Source organism: Tenrec ecaudatus, chromosome 8 (assembly GCF_050624435.1).
Source record: "Tenrec ecaudatus isolate mTenEca1 chromosome 8, mTenEca1.hap1, whole genome shotgun sequence".
Classification (NCBI taxonomy): domain Eukaryota; kingdom Metazoa; phylum Chordata; class Mammalia; order Afrosoricida; family Tenrecidae; genus Tenrec; species Tenrec ecaudatus.
In genome coordinates this window covers 87,564,098-87,581,610 of record NC_134537.1, presented here as the reverse complement: position 1 = coordinate 87,581,610, position 17,513 = coordinate 87,564,098, and the positions used below count along the sequence as shown (strand labels likewise).

Here is a 17,513-nt window from a genome sequence, read left to right as displayed (position 1 = left end):
TGCAAGTTATCTATATTGTCCATTAGAATGTTTAATATAGCCCAGTAGTTGTTTGAAACACCGCGTCTCATAGTTCAAGGAGCAGCCCTGGTGGCTTAGTGGTTATGCAGCAGGGAGCTAACTGCAGGGCCAGTCTTTTGAAAACACTGGCCGCTCGCTCCATGGCAGCAAGATGGGGCTTTCCACTGTGGTCGAGTTACAGATTCAGAAAACACAGTGGCCGGGGTCTACCCTGTCCTACAGGGTTGCTGTGTGTCGTCATCATCAACTCAGTGGCACTGAGAGAACAGTTCAAGAGGCCCTGGTAGGCAGTGGGTTAAGCGTGCCGGTAATGAGGCGTTCTCCATTGGAAGTCATCACAGGAGAAGGTAAGGCAGTGTGTTTCTACCAAGGTCTGCAGGGGAGGACATCCTCTAGGGCGGGTCTGCTCTGTTCTTCAGAGCCATTCTGAGTTGCAAATGCCTCCCTCCATGGCAGGCGTTTGCTTTGGTCTGGTCTGAGAGTTCTAATAGACCGCATATACTCGAATATAAGCTGACTCGAGTATAAACCGAGGTACCTAATTATTACCTGGGAAACCAGAAAAACTGCTTGACTCGAGTATAAGCCTAGGGTGGGAAATGCAGGATGTGAATTAACACAGAAACCAGAGGGGAGAGACGGAGTGCAGCCACAGACTCATCCTTACCAGTTCAGCTGTCGGTGGAAGTGAATCACTACGGGTGCTTCTGCGAATTGGAGCTGTCCACGGCATAGGACGGCTCTGATTGGTTAAATGTGAGTAAAACATTCAAAGCCCTGCAGTGTCAGCGGGGCTTTGAATGAATAGTGGAGAAATCGCAATCACCCGCGAGATGTTACACCTCTCTGGGGTACCGCTGACTGGTGTATAAGCCAAACCCCAGTTTTTTTGTGTATAAGCCAAACCCCACATTTTTTTGTGCTGAAAAACTTGGCTTATACACGAGTATATACAGTATGTATCGGGTGACTCTCCTGTTGATTAGCTCTGGGTGTTCTGTTTTGTAAATCTCACTCTTTCTGTTGAAGACTAGCCATCTGTGACAGTAGAGTGAAAATTTATGTCTAAACATCACTTCATTTCCTTAGTGTATCACAGGCTTTAAATCCCCCGGGAATTACTTTGCAATGAAGGTGAGGATATATTTGCTACAAAGCTCTCACGTTGTGTTTCCTGCTCAGCTGTGGGTCTTCCTTCTGACCTCCCCCTGAGAGAGGTTGTTGGTTTATGTTCTTGGCCCTCTCCTTCAGTCAGTACGAGCAGCTTGTTACTGGATACTAGCCGCTCTTTCTTACCTATACTCTGTGTCACTAAGTGTGTGCGAGGCTGTCCTTTGAGTGTCCCTGTTCCGCTACCAGTCAAAAGGAAGTCTTCATGATGTGGCCCAAGCATGGTGTTGAAGTGCTCTGTGTTGTGTTTCTTGGTCCTCTTCATCGATGTATTGGGTTTTCAATGGTGTCGTAAGACTAATAGGGTCTAGTGGCTATCCCTCAGTGATTGAAGGCTTTTGTTGAGGGCCAGGGCTTTCATAAAGCAAAGAACTCACTCATCACCACCGAGTCCTCACCCTACATTTGCTCTATTGCAAAGATAAGGGCCGTGGAGTTATTTGATGACGTTCCTTCTGCGGTTCCCTCCCTCAGCCCTGCCCTTTAAGGGAGAATTTCGCAGTGTTCTTGCCTGGCGGGGTCTGTAGGGACACACCTGTCAGTGGAGGGAATTTCCCTTGTGACTAATGTGGTAAAAGAGCATCTGACCAGCCATGTCCGACCTCCTCCGACTTCCAATCGCCGTGAGGCAGACGTGCCTTCATCTTCTGTCCTTCTTCACCTATTCTGATGCCAACCGTTCCTCCCAAAGCACTCTACTTCTGTGCTAGGTTCAATCATGTACTCCTGTGGCCACACAGGACTCACAGACAATACCCATGATGAGAGGAGGCTCTTAGGGAAGTAAATAGTTAACCACAGTTTGGGAGGTGGATGCGGCTGTGGGTCTACATCGCTCCTCAGCTGCCCACTATTTTCTCTTCAGTGCTCAGCCCCTCAGCCTTCTGCCTCAGTGGGCCACACAGCCAGCCCTTTATCACTGTCTCAGGCCCATCGTCTTGGGTGAGATGAGGAGGAAGTATTCCACAGTCTCAGCCCTGCTTCTCTGAGGCTCAGTGCCACAGTCTCCGGTGCATCTGATCTTTAGATCTTTGGATACGCTTTCCTAATGGTCCTTTGCTCTCTCTGTTTCCCAAGCAGCTTTTATTGTCTGAGGAATGGCTTTGATAGAGGGGTGGTTGATGCCTTTTTGCTGACCAAACCCTCAGGGAAAATGAAGGATGGCATCTTCAATCACACCCTCCAGGAAAGTGATCTTAAAGATGTCTCCAAGGAAACAAAGAGTATGATGTGGTTCACACCTTCTCCTAACTCAGGACTTAAAGTCCCCCATAATCCCATAATAGAGAGCACCCTGCAAAATGGAGCTCCAGCCGCGGATACGAGTTCAGAAGAAGACGACATCCCACAGGGAATTACAGCTACAAGAGCCATGTCAATTGAGTACAGCTCATCTCTTAGCGGCACCTATTTGATTGTCTTCTGCTCAACCACACGCAGCCTTTACCTCTTTTAGTTATTCATCTAATAAATTCTCCTAACTGTCCTCTGGTCACGTTTGCCCTAGGCCAGCAGCTCCCCGTGTAAGTGATGGTTTGCCTTTCCTTTGATTTTGATGCTTTGTTTTCTTGCCCTCTGATGGGTCCACCTCCAGGATAGGTGGTGAATGTATCTATTTGCCAGTGTTTTATTGACTGTAAGTTCTTTCTAGTGTTCCGCATCGTGGTTTAGGGCAGAAGGAGCATTCTCTTTTTCCTCTGTCCACTTTTAGTCTTAGGTCCCGTGCACCTAGGCCCTGGGGAAGACACTTTTTCTGATCTGATCCATCTTTCTGTGGTAGCAAACTCTGCTTATTATCTTTTTTAGAGACAGAGTTTGATGCCTCTCCTAGTGTGGGGGATACCTTAATGGGAATTGTGATGGCATTCTGGGCTCAAGATTGTTGTCTTCCTCATTCTCCTCCGGGGAGGAAAAGGTAGGTGGTGGTGGTTTTCACACTTTGTCCTGGGTCTTCAGCAGTACCCTGGGAGGTCTGGCATTGTCTCTATCAATGGCGGGAGGAATTTATTACTTATGGGTTAAGTATTTTTGTCATGGCTTCATGATTTTTCTTCACAAATGCTGCTTTCTTTCTTCTTCAGCTCCATATCTCCAAGGGAAGTTCCTTCTGGCCCTCTTTTTGGTGGTCCTGGACTACTAGATAGCATCGGACTGCTAGTCTCAAGGTTGGCAATTCAAACCCACCAGACCAGTCCTGTAAACTTGTACAAAGCCTTAGAAACTCTGTGTAGGGTTGCTGTCAAAATCAGCTGGATGACAACGAGTTTGGGGTGAGTCTAGTGAACCCACAAGTGGTGTCTGGAGAAGAAACCATGGGTGTCTGCACAACGCATCTTTTTTTTTATTTCTGAGGATACTGGCAGCTTACATTTAGTCTTAAGCAATTCATTTAAAATTTAAGTTGGGAAATTCTTACCTACTTGTCGAATTCCTAGTATATTTTCTTTCATATTTTGTCACCTTGTTGCCTAGCAACCTTATGTAAAACAAAATGGAACACTACCCATTCCTGCGTCATCTTCACAAGTCTTGTTATCTTGGAGCCCAGTGGTACACCTACTGTGTAAATCCAACTCCTCAAGAGTTGACTTCCTTTTCTCTACTCTTCTATTCTACCAAACAGGATGTCCTTTTCCAGGGACTGGTCTTTCTTGATAGCACACCCTAAGAACATGAACGGAAGTCTTGCCGCCCTTCCTTCTAAGTAGCAATTTGTCTGTACTTCATTGAAGACAGATTAATTTGTTCTGGCAATCCATGTTACTTGCTATATTCTTGGCTAGAGCCATGCTTCAAATTATTTTCACCATAGATAAACTAATGATCATGTCATATCTTTCTTTCTAAGAGTATATCTTTCCTAGATATCAGGCTGTTTGATATCTTTCAAAATTACTCAAGGAAAGTCATTTGTCTGTTTTTGTTTTGTTGTTAAGAATAATTATCTTTCTAGTTTAACAAAATCAGTAAAAATGGAGCCAGTATATTTTAATGATTATTAATTTTGATTTGTGACAGGCTTCATGAAATGAACAGAATGTTTACAAAGCATATTTTCTAGATGAGAGTGCTTTTCATAAAATTGGAAGAGAAATTAATAAAGCAATAGTTAATGCATGGGTGGCCAATAGCTTAGTGCTACACTGTGGAGTTGCAAATTGCAATAGGAGTCCAAAAGAGAGAATTGTTAATCAAGATTAATGTGAACAGAAAATGATTCATTATTAACATAAACAATGAGTAGGAGTTAGAGGAAAGAATGGAGTCATTTCAGAGAAAGAAACCATTGACATTATGAAAAATATTTTGCTTAATGAAAGCTATCCTAACCTTGAAGGAACTATAATTTTAAAAGTTTCCACTTAAATACATTTCCATTAATCATATATTTGTGACTTGAGTTTTCTCTGCTTTGGAAAATTCCACATTGTGTGCTAGCCGGATTTTGGATGGCTTATCTCAATAGGGTGGAGCAAAACCTTTAACCCTCCACCACACACAGTTGGTTTCTTTGCCTATCCTGACCTCCCACCACTAATCCTCCTGTTTGGCTCTCTGACAGGCAGCACTGTAAGGGAGCTTGGTCGCTGAGGGTGTTTTCATTGACAGATTCCTGTCTCCGCACTGGTATATCACCACCAGCAACACTCCCATTCGTTTTTGCCTTGTTATTGTGAGTTTGGTGAGCGTTTACCAAGCAAAATGCTTTCCAGTCAGTACTTTATGCATCCTTCCCTTCCATGACATTGATTGCATCACAGCACGCTTCTCATTTCCTGTGTTTACCGGGTTCTGTCATCCTTCATTCCCATCTCCTTTTGCTGTCTAAACTTTATCCCTGAGCAAAGGCTGCCTGAGGAATCTGTGCCTCCCTGTGTGATTATCCATCTTGTAGGCCTGGTGATTGTTTGGCTTTAGAAATGGCCTGAGACCATGTGTGACCTTCTCTGGCTACAAAAGGGGGAAGGAAGCTTGAACCCCACGCCAGCCTGAGCACAGTTCCTAAGAGAAAGGGCTCAGATGCGCCTCCGCCCTTTAGCCTTCTTTGCCCTGGTTTGATACAAACTGTCCCTCCTATAGCACTCTACTTTCATGTGTTTGAGAATCTGTGGCACTGGCCCCACAGAACTCATGGATGACGCTCATGATTATGAAGTTCATTAGGTAGGGGAGTGAGCAGGTTACAAGTCAGGAAAAGCATTAGAAACGTTAAAGATATAGTTATTTTGTCTGGGCAGTACCTCTTTTCAGGCACGTAGCAGGCACATCTCCCTCGGATCCTCAGTTTCTCAACCACATGGCCCCTTCTTCTCTGTCCTGCTCAGGCACGTGTTACAAAGGCACCTCTAGTGCCCACATTCCTCTCTGAAAGCCAGCCTCTGGCGGAAGGGGCTCCACGTTACTTGTTCCGTGGGCCAGAAGGCCTGCTACGATATGGGGTGCTGTATGTACCACTGCCTGCCTCTCAGCTCTCAGCTCTTTGACTTCTCGCTTCCTGCTTCCTGCTTCTGAAATGGTTCATGTTATACCCAGCAGGATTTCAAAACAGACCAATCACAATCTCCTACCTCGTCATTTGGTGGGAGTTACAAAGACTGGATAGAAGAGCCATACCAAGTAATTATACCTCAACATACCAAATAACTATACTTCACAGCACTGATCCATGGGGTGAGGTTAATGCCAGGATTGCAGGATATCTGGAAGCATAAATCTCTTGGGTTCTACTAGTTTCTTGCTTCTCCTCCTTCTCCTCCTTCTTGTCTAAAAGAAAGAAAGAAAGAAAGAGGGAGGGAGGGAGGGAGGGACAGAGAGAGAGAGAGAGAGAGGAAACAAGAGGGGGAATGTTGAGAAGAGTGAAGAACTAAAAAGGAAAACATAATTTTAATGCTGACACAACATTGATAGAAAAATTAGTTGCCAAGGACATGTGTAGTGGGATTTCCATACTTGTTCCATGGGAGCACCTATCACCAACCATAGAGGAGTGGGGTTAGGTACTCCTGAAGGAAAAGGTAGTCAGGGTGTTGAACTAAGACTTTAAAAGAAAGGAAAAAAGAGAGCAGAGGAAGAGAGTACTAATGAGACAAGGGGAACAAGAGAAGCTCAGCACTGATATTTGGGGAGTTGGCTAGCCACCAGCTGGGCAGTGGTGTCAGTGCTTGTGGTTCCAGTCCCTGAGAAGCTGTGTGGGATGAGAGTGGTGCCTCTCTGGCAATAAATCTCTGAAGGTCAAGGCTGGTAAAGCCCAGAACAAGTGGAGTAGTTTATTTGATCTTTTCCCTCATCAAAATGATGCTTGCAAAATTTTAAATGATCATGCCCTACTAAGCCAGGTGGCAGTTTATCACTCAATATTTCTCACTGCCATCACGTCATCTCCAACTCATACCAACCCTATAGGACAGAGTAGAACTGCTGTTGTAGGTTTCTAAGACTAACTTATTACGGGAGTAGAAAGCCCAGTCTTTACTGGTGGAGTTGTTTGTGGTTTCAAACCGCTGACTTTGAGTAGAAAGCCCAGTCTTTTCTGGTGGAGTTGTTTGTGGCTTCAAACCGCTGACGTTGCAGTTAGCAGCCCAGCACATCACCACTGCACCACAGGACTGCTCACTCCTTCATACGGCTCCTTGTTAATTGTTTTAATGTATGATTTCCTCTACTTGGTATTTTACCAACTTTCTTTTGCCTTTTTCTAAAATTCTGGGTCCTAGGATTACCTGTATCCATTTCATTTGGTTTCTTCAGTCTTTGACGTTAGGGAGTCTGGGTACTAGCCGCAAGTCACAGAGGGACCCCAAAGCCTCAACCACAAACTGTTGGAGAACTAGCTCTTTAGCAGTGCATGACACTGTTCTTGAATAAGCTGGAGCTGACAGCCATTTAGTTGCTACCAAAGCACCTCTAATCTGAACAGTCTGGTGATGGCATTGCCCATTGACTGAGCTTCATGTTGTAGGGCAAGTATAAAATTGACTGATTACTACATCCACACCTCACTTATTGATATGACTAGGATTGAAAGATCAGGTTGTTATGTGAAATGCAGTACTATGTGAAAATTGAGGATTACTACATCAAATAAAAAATGGAAGATGACGACATTATTACATAATTTCTAAATTACATACACTCTCAAAACACTCATGGTTCAGCCAATTTGACCCATAATGTTAACCACGCCAGCCAATGTTACTTTTGCTTCAACATTCCTTACAGACAGACTAGACTTACATCATGAATGCACAAAATAGTTGCATGGATTTTTTACTACTATAAATGCAAAATGTTGATTAGTAAAATAGTCTAAGAGTGAGGAATAAACGTCTTCTTGACAGTAATAGAACGCAGAAACATGGCAAATGTGTGGAAACTTTAGAATAACAATTTTAGACCTTTATCAGCCAAACACATAAAAATGTACAATTAATTAGGAGGTATTAAAATCCAAACCAAGGAGATAGATGAGTTGAAAATAAGATGTGTTCCTTATCATTGCTGAAGTATGAGCTTCATAGGGAAGAATTCAAAAGAAATGTCCTTATTATAGAGATGCACTCATTGGAGAAAGAGCTGGTTACATACATGTTGTGATGAGTATTCAGGACCAGCAATGGACGAGGACGCTTATGTGTGAGAAGAAGAATGAGAGAGACACAAAGAGTAGGTGGTAGTTGAGTTGGAAGACTAACGTTAATCAGTCTAATTTAATGGTCGAAAACATGTATAACCTGAGTGACTATTCCGTTTTCAAAGCAGATCATCTGTGCCCACTCTCGTCCTTAGGATCATAGTGACAACCTTCTTCGAGTTGCAGGGACCATGGCCCACGAAATGGGCCACAACTTTGGAATGTTTCATGACTCCTATGTTTGCAAGTGCCCTTCTACGATATGTGTGATGGACAAAGCATTAAGGTGAGACTTTCTGTAAACATGCTGTTTATTCTGGTTTTGATTCTGTCTGAGTTGTATTACTTCTTACCTTATCTTTTACAACAGGTTGGCATTTTAAAAATATCAACTACAGGTGTTAAGCTGGGTTGACTAGAGAAACAAAATCAGTGATGCACCTGTGTGTAAACAAGAGCTTTATATCAAGAAGTAATTATATATCAAGAAAACATCCCAGTCCAGTTCAACTCAAGTCCCTAGGTCAGATGATGGGCCAGAAGTCCCTCTTCAGACTCAGGCAATCACATGCAATAATGTAGAATGCAGGAAGATTACAAGTCAATGTGTGAAAAGTCGTGTGGATCTGAGATTAGTGGAAACATGGTAGGGCCCAGGTAGTTCCTGGGGTCAGCAAGCAGGAAGGTCAAGGCAGAGATAGAGCAGGAGGCTCCTCAGGCCCTCCTTATGAGAAGGCCACACCCAGGAGGAGACATCATCAGGCTGTGACCTGATTGACAGCTTGGATGCCACTCCTACACTTTTATATATGTTCCAGTTGACATAAAATTATGTAACTACGACAGTACACACGACCTGGGTTCAGAAGATCATTGGTGTTTATCAAGTTTTCAATGAACTCATAGTGTATTGTGGAAAAGAAAGGGTTCTGCAATGAAGGGTATATCTCAGAGGTGTTATGTCATTGGAGGTCACCGTCCTGAACTTGTGTTATATGTTTTTCTGTTTTTCAGTTTATGAAACTGAAAAACCTACAGGGCCATCAAGTAGAGCAAGGACTTCATGGAGTGGGGAGGCGGGTAAAAGAGAGACGATGTCAAGAAGTCCAGGAAGGAAGGGAATGCTTAGAAACTGATTGTGGTAGCAATTACGCAGTTCTGCTAGATGTGACTGAAATGATATATGTATTAGACCACAATTAATATTAAATATATATATATAATTGAAAGAGATCCTCTTGTAAAAGAACAGAAAGTCTTTAAATAAAAGCATACATCTTGCCATATCTTATGAGAAATTGCTAAGGAATTTTATCTTTAAGAATCTCACACAACTTCTTTTATTTATGTTTCTCTTTCCTACCCAGCTTCTCCAGCTTCCCTCAGATTAGGGTTGCTATCTCATGCCCCTTCATAAAATGGGACATGACTATGTGCCAAGTATCACTTACATAGTTGTCCTAGATAGTACTACATTGTAAAATCTCATCTTCATTTGCGGAGTGAAGAGATTCTTCCAACAGGAATTGTTCTGAAGAAAAGGTAGTTTTCAGACAAGAAAATAAATATAATTTTGCTATTTTTAGAATTTCATAACTCAAAGAAACGGAATAAGATAATGTGATAGTTGAGTCAGGCAGATTAAAAGCACAAAGAACAATAAACCCCGCTGCCTATGTGCTACACTGTGAACCATGTGTTTTCACTAAATTGGAAATGTATGTGTCTACCCGGAGTAGCAATTGGTCAATGGATTGGGTTTGGTCCTTTTGGCCGATTATAGGTAAAATTACATGCAGTATAACGCTATTGCTCCATACTTTGTAAGAATTGCTGTATCCCTTTCTCTCTTTTTCATTCTTCACAGCTTCTATATACCCACAGACTTCAGTTCCTGTAGCCGGGTCAGCTACGACAAATTCTTTGAAGAGAAGCTATCAAATTGCGTCTCTAATGTGCCATTGCCTACAGATATCATCTCAACTCCAATTTGTGGGAACCAGATGGTAGAAATAGGAGAGGACTGTGATTGTGGAAGTCCTGAGGTACTACCAAAGATTTTACAAAATAGTTGTTTCAAGACAATGAGACTATTGCTAAAAAAAATAAACTGTAAAACAGTATCGGTCACAGTAGAAAATTGAATGCTTCTTGTAATTTTGAAATGTTCGTTTGTAAAGTTTGTGTAATTAACCCATCTGACAACAAGTCACACCTTACTTAATGACCAACCAGACACTCAAGGTAATTCCAGCTCATGATTACCCCACATGTTCAGTAGAATCATGCTGCACATTTCTTAATGAAAAACTATACCCATTGCCATTAAAGTACTTCTGGCTCATAGAGTTTCCATAAAATAGAGCTTAACTGCTCCATAGGTTTTGTGAGACTAAAGTTTTATTGAAGGAGACTGTTCTGTATTTCTCCCCCCAAAATGGCTGGTTCATAGGCAATGCTTTGGTTATCAGTAAACAAAGCTTAATGCTGTTGTGATTGTTGATGTAGCTGTTAGGTGTCATGCAGTTGGTTTCTGCTCATAGTGACCCTGTCGACAACAGAACGAAGCAGCCCAGTGTCGCATCGCCCTCACAACGGCTACTCTGAGCCCATTGTTGCAACCACAGCATCAGTCTATCTCATTGAAGGCCTTTCCCATTTCCGCTGCCCCTCCACTCTACCAAGCATGATGCTCATCCGCAGAGACTGGTCTTTCCTTATAACATGTCCAGTGTGCGCGACCGCCTCACCATCCTTGTCTCTAAGGGGCTCTCTGGCTGCACCTCTTCTAATGGGATCTGTCTGTTCTTTTGGGAGTTCACGCTACCTTCAAAATTCTTTGCCAGCAGCATCATTAAAATGTATTGATTTTTTTCTTTGGGTCTTCCTCTTTCAAAGTTCAACTTTAACATGAATATAAGGTCATGGAAAATACCATGGCTTGCGTCTGGCACATTTTAGTCCTTAAAGTAACATCCGTATTTGCAAAGCTTTACAGGGTCTTATTCAGAGGATTTACCTAATAGAGTGTATCCTTTGACCTTTGGACTGCTACGCCCATGCGTATTCATTGTGGATCCAACTAAGAGTAGATCTTTGACAACATCCATTTTTGTCCATTTATTGTACAGTGTCTTATTAGTCCCATTGCAAGGATTTTTGTTTTCTTAACATTGAGTTGGAATCCATACAACTTTCAACAAGCAAGGTTGTGTCATCTGCATATTGCAGGCTGTTAATAAGCCTTTTAATGTTGATGTCGCTGTCTTCTTCATATAATCTAGCCGCTCCGATGATTTTGTCAGCATACAGGTGAATAAATATGGTGAGAGGCTGTGACCCTGCCACACATCGCTCCTCATTTTGAACCATGCAGCATTCCCTTGTGTTTGCCTCACTGTCTCTTGATCCACGGACAGGTTCCACAGAAGCACAATGAAGTGTTCTGGAATTCTCATTCTTCTCAAGGCTCTCCATAGCTGTTATTATGCACACCGCTGAATGCATTTGCATAATCAATGAAACACAAGTTACCATCTTTCTGGTACACTCTGCTTTCAGCCAAGATTCACCTGATGTCAGCAATCATGTCCCTTGTTCTATGCACTCTTTTGAAGCCAGCCTGAATCTCTGGCAGCTCCCTGTCAACGTACTGCTGCAACTGTTGTTGGATAATGTTCAGCAAAATTTTACTTGGATGTTCTATTAATTATATTGTTTTATAATTTTCCCATTCTTGTCACCTTTTTTTGGAATGGGTACAAGTATGGATCTTTTCCAGCCAGTTCTCAAAGTAGCTGTCTTCCAAATATCTTGGCCTAGACTTGGCATTGTTCTTTCTGTGCTTCATCAGCTTGCTGATTTTCAGTTGGTATGCCGTCAATTCCTGGAGTCTTGTTTTAGACTAATGCTTTCAGTGAAGCTCAGACTTCTTCCTTCAGGTCTGCTGGTTCTTGCTCAGATGCTACCTCCTGAAATGACAGCATGTTAATTTTTTGTTGCAGCGCCTCTGCATTCCTTCCATCTTCTTTGGAAGCGTCATGCTTCATTCAATATTTTTCCCATAGACTCTTGCAATATTACAACTCAGGGCTTGAATTATTCTTGATTTCATTCAGTTTAAGATCTGCTGAGTGTATTATACCATTTTGCTTTTCTAACTGGGTCTCTGCACATTTCATTACAATATTTTACTTTGTCTGCTCAAACTTCCCTTTGAAATTTTCTATTCACTTCTTAAAGCACCCATTGTGGTTATAGTGAATAAAATCACTTTCAGATGCTGAAAAAATGGGATCTGTATGAAGAATAAATTATGCTATTAATTATGATGTCCAGAAAGTAATTTGACATTTGCATTTCATATTTCTTAGGAATGCACCAACATCTGCTGTGACGCTAAAACATGTAAAATCAAAGGACGTTTTCAATGTGCATTAGGAGAATGCTGTGAAAAATGCCAAGTAAGGTTGTTCCTTCATAGTAATTATAATTATCTTTTTAATTATAGTTAATTTTTCTGTAAGAGGGGGCTTGGAAATTATCTTAAAAAATAGAATGAAAAGATAATGGGATTTTTATTACTATGCTTATGTTAGTATGTAAGAGACTGTGTCAAATAAAATAGACAATTCAGCATATTTTTTATTTCTATAAAATAATTTTACCTAATATTTGCCACGCCCTCACTCAATTCTTTACATAAATGGCTTAGTTAATCCTCTAGTATTTTTTTGAGGTATTTCATTTTGATGTTGAGGAAATAATGTCACAAAGCAAAATATGTGCAGACTATTGTGCCACCAAATGGCAATCCCAAATATGAATGACACCCGCATTTTTTTGTTGCTCCTACAAGCTTGCTGCTTGCTCTGTCTCATATGGTTGTCTTGGACTACATCTCGTAAAAGTACTTCCATGTTCCTTCAGCAGTGTGTTGAGTAGAAGGGTTTTTATTTTGAATAAGGAGTCAGGGTGTGGTGGGGTATCACTTTAGGGTGGAATTGTTAGAAACAAGACACGACATAAGAATGCCACATCAGTTTCTCAGGGGAGTATTTTTTATTATCCCCTCAAGATAAACTTAGCAATCCACATTCCAACTGAGTAGAAAGTGTGCACAAACAATTCTAAACCAGGTTGAAGTGGCAGCTGGCAGGAAAACTAGTCTGACTGGAGCGATGAAGGTTGACTTTGGATCTTCTCACGTGCTCCAGTTGAAATGTTGGTGTGATTTTGAAAGGTGTTTGATGTAATAAGAACATGTCTGGCTCAATTCAGCCAGGCAACAATGTGTTTCCAGTATCCACTCAAGTTTTAGAATTTGTGCAAATGGAAAATTTGTTTTACGAAGGTTTATTATTTTTTAATCAGAGCAAGTAAACAGTAAACAGACTTAATCTTTCAAATGAATATTTGGATATTTCCCCCTCATGATAAATCACTTAATAGGAAGATGTGGACTGAAAGGAAATGCTTGAAAATACAATAAGGGGAATTAAGGACCAGGGACCTTGATGCCTGGGAACGTCTCAGAGCATGGCGATCTGGGGCTCTTAAGCTTATCTTACTTACTCCATCCCCCAAAATCTCTGAAGCTGCAGATTTCAGCCTTCTTGTAAATCTTGGCAAAGAAGCATTTAACTGTGGGAGAAAGAGCTTCTTCTGGTTTTATTCTGCATTTTTCTAGTTTGTGTCCATAGTATTTGTACGACGAATTCAGAAGCCCTGATTGCTTTAAGACTTAAGGCCTTGTCCAAAGTCAGTAACCCCAAACAAAACAAGTCCTGGAGTAGATTCTGACTCCGGGTGAACCATGTGTTCTAAGTAGAACTGAGAGCCATAGAGTTTTATTGGCTGTCATCGTCAGAGAAGCAAACCATCAGGCCTTTCCTCCCAGGTTTTTCGGAATAGGTTCAAATCTCAAACCCTTTCATCAGTTGCTAAGAGCTTGTTGCTTAAACCACTCAGGGACCCTGGCCAAAGTTAATAGAAATGATTTAAAGAGGAATGGCTTTCACTTGTGTACAATGCAAAGATAAGCTGAATACTCTCTCCAAGTACACCCCTTAAAAACCTGAAAAATGATGATTTGTGTTAAATTGAGATATTATGGTTAACCAGGTAGAGAACTGCCCTTTCATCATTTTCATTGTTTTCTACAGTTTAAAGCAGCCGGCACTGTTTGCAGACCAGCAAAAGATGAGTGTGACCTGCCCGAAATGTGTGATGGCAAATCTGGTCATTGTGCTGATGATAGGTTCCGAGTCAATGGCTTCCCTTGCCAAAATGGAAAAGGCTATTGCTTGATGGGAATGTGCCCCACGCTACAGGGACAGTGCACCGAAATGTGGGGACCAGGTAGGAGCACAGACTCCTTTATTGCTGCCATTCCTGCCTCCTTCTATGAACCTATATGTGCACACACACACACACACACACACACACAAATACATCACAAATGACACTGTTTATGCGTAATCATGACCGAAGGACCATTTGTCCCATTCCTCATAAAAACTATGTCAATATTAGAAATCATGAATAAGTACATCTTAGGAGTTAAGGTTATTTTTAGTATGGATTTTTATAAGAACTCTCAACACAATGATTTTTTTAAAAGAGGTCAATTTTAGGGTAGCTAGATTTAGCAAATAAAATATGTTAAATCTTAACTTCTGATTAATAATAATTTTTAGGTGAAATATATCCTATGCATTATTTGGGGCATGTGGTTGCTGTTTTGTTTTCTATAGTCAATTCTAAATCAGTGTGACCACATAGGACAACCTAAGACTGTCCCCTAAGATTTCCTAGGCTGGAATCTTTTCTGGAGCTGACTCCAGGTGCTTTCTCCAGAGGAGGGGATGGAGGGTTCCAGCCAGTGACTTTTGAGTTAGCAGCAAAGCATTTTTACCATTGCACCAAAGGGCTTCTCTTTGGGAGATACTTATGTTTTTATTTAAGTTTCTCTGAAATTCAGGTTTAATTTGTTGACTTTTGTTTTTTCATACAACTCCAAAATTTAATACAAATATAATTTTAATCCCCCAAACATTAAATTTATATGTAAGTTGTGCTAAATAACTGGATTAAAAGGTAATTTTACAAATCTATTATTCAGACTTCCTGGATATGACTTCAATTATTTATTTACATTTAATCTTCATACTTTTTCCAGCCACACTTTCAGGTCCACACAGAAATGTTTGGACGAATATTTCTTTTTTAGCAACAGGGAACAGCCTACATTATCCCAAAATGTATTTGAAGAGAGTTGTCACATCTTTTCTGAAAAAATACATAAGCGAAGCAAGAATCAATCACTAACTTAAAACACACGGGAAAAAGTCACCCGGCAACTAAATTGATAGTACTGCAGAAGATAATCTTACCTCTCAGACTCTGGGTCTGCTAAGAGTGAGACAACATTTGTAGAGCAAAGTTTAATACCATTACTTCATCAAGAAGTGCAGGAATGCACTAGAATCTTACTTCAGCAATCTGCACACTACACGTTGAGCAACATACTGAATTAAAAATGGAGAAAAATACTCTTTCTTTTTCTTTTATTGACTAGAGATACAATGTCCCCTTCCTTAGACTTTAGCAAAACCTGGGGAAAGCAAATTGTTATCACAGAGTTGACGTCTTAGGGTATAGTGTGAGAGCTTCCTTATCTCTCAATAAATTACGGCAACACATTTTAACAATTTTACCTTCTTTTGTCTGGCTCTGGTTAATATCCATATGTCTCCCCTACAAGTCTATAAAGGTCCATGTATATGGGGAATCTTTTGTCTTGTGTACAGTTGTGTCCCCATTGTTTCTGGCTACAGGGCATTTAGAAAATGTTTGAGAATATCTATCTAGTTAATCAATACATTCATAGCAATGGGAAAGACCTGTTAATTCATACATTTAAAAACCATTTTAATTTTTTTTAACGTGAGAACAGTGGTTCTCAACCTTCCTAATGCTGAGACTCTTTAATACAGTTTCTCATGTTGTGCTGGCCCCCCAACCATAAAATTATTTTGTTGTTACTTCATAACTGTCATTTTGCTACTGTTATGAATTGGGTGACCCCTGTAAAAGGGTCGTTCAACCCCCAAAGGGGTCGCGGTCCACAGGTTGAGAATCGCTAATCTACACGAAGTTCATTTTTGCTTCCAAAATTATTCATTTATTTTAAATGAACTTACAACATCTGAAAAATCTAGTACTAAATAACAGAAATGACAACCACGTGTACAAAAAGACCTTTTCTTTAATATCCACGCCTTCCACCAAATCACTACAAATTTGGAACCTGCAGACTTGAAAAAGTGGCCAAGAGCAAGAAATAAATATAAACGTCCAATGAACATTAAAATTATTTAACTAATGTGTATGTGCCATAAGACTATGGATAGCCTTAGTTGTGCTCATGTGGAACCTGTACGTGGGTCAAGAGACAGTTGTGTGAACAGAACAAGGGGGAAGGGCATGGCTTGACAGCAAGAAAGACGTGCACAAGGGTGGTCTCCTCTCACCATAATTACTCAACCAGATGCTAAATCAAAGACTTTGGATTATCTGAAGAATTTGGCATTAGGATTAGAGGAAGGCTCATGAACCTGCAGGATACAGATGTCACAACCTTGCTTACTGAACTTGGGGAGGACCGAAAGCACTTGGCAGTGAAGATCAAGCACTGCAGCTTTTAGAATGGTTTACAACTCAATGGAAAGCGCACCAAAATCATTACAACTGGCTCAGCAGGTGATCTCACAAGACCAGTAGAGAAAAGATCGAAAGTGTCATGAGTTTCTTGGTGTTTTCACCAGCAGTGCTCAAGCAGCAGTGAAGGGATCAAAGGACACATGCCATTGGGTCCCTTTACAACAGAAGACCTGGATGTTACCTTGAGGACTAAGGTACACCGACTCAAGACATGATATTTTCAATTGCCTCATATGGAAGTAAAAGTGGGATATTAAATAAGAAGAGCCATGAACGAATGGATGCATTGAATTATGGTGCTGGCAAAGGATATTGGAAGGACCGTGGACTGTTAAAAGAACCAATAGATTTGTCTTGGAAGAAGCACAGCCAGAGTGCTCCTTGAAGTAGAGGATGGTAAGATTTAGTCCATGCACTTTGGACATAGTATCAGGAAAACCAGTCCCAGAAACGGGACATCATGCTTCGTAAAGTAGAGGGTCCATGAAAGAGGTAGGTCTTTGACAAGATGAATTGTTATTGATGCTACACAGGAATATTTTGTTCATGAAGTTCGTAGTCAGCTTTTTATAGACTTACATCTAATTATTATAAACATTGCTAGTCTAACATAAAGAATATATAGAACATTTCATACTTGCAGAAGGAAAATGACACACTATAAACTGGGAAAAGTTGATAGTGCAATATCAAGTGTATTGATACTTTCTGCAAAGGTAGCAGCCATTATTGAATTTTGCAATTAGAATTACACTTTTTCAATATTGATATTTGAATAATATAGTATTAGAAAATTAATAAGTATTTCTAATATAAGAAATAGGTAGGTTAATAAAATCAGTGTCATCCTGTGCATTTGCAAATGAAATTCATTTAACATTTAAATGAGTTTACCAGTCATTATAATAGTTTAAGTGAGGTTTTATAGATCAATGTAATATCTTCATATGATTTGGCTTATTTTTAA

The 17,513-nt window shown here is 40.8% G+C and overlaps 1 protein-coding gene across 1 annotated transcript in view; it reads left to right on the top strand.

The window, feature by feature from the left end:
* Positions 1-17,513, top strand: part of ADAM28 (ADAM metallopeptidase domain 28) — an 83,099-nt gene that overhangs the window by 48,875 nt on the left and 16,711 nt on the right. Inside the window, exons 11-14 of the mRNA XM_075557208.1 lie at positions 7,978-8,108; positions 9,690-9,867; positions 12,196-12,285; positions 13,987-14,182. Coding sequence (XP_075413323.1) covers positions 7,978-8,108; positions 9,690-9,867; positions 12,196-12,285; positions 13,987-14,182 — 595 coding nt within the window. The remainder of the gene's footprint in view (positions 1-7,977; positions 8,109-9,689; positions 9,868-12,195; positions 12,286-13,986; positions 14,183-17,513) is intronic.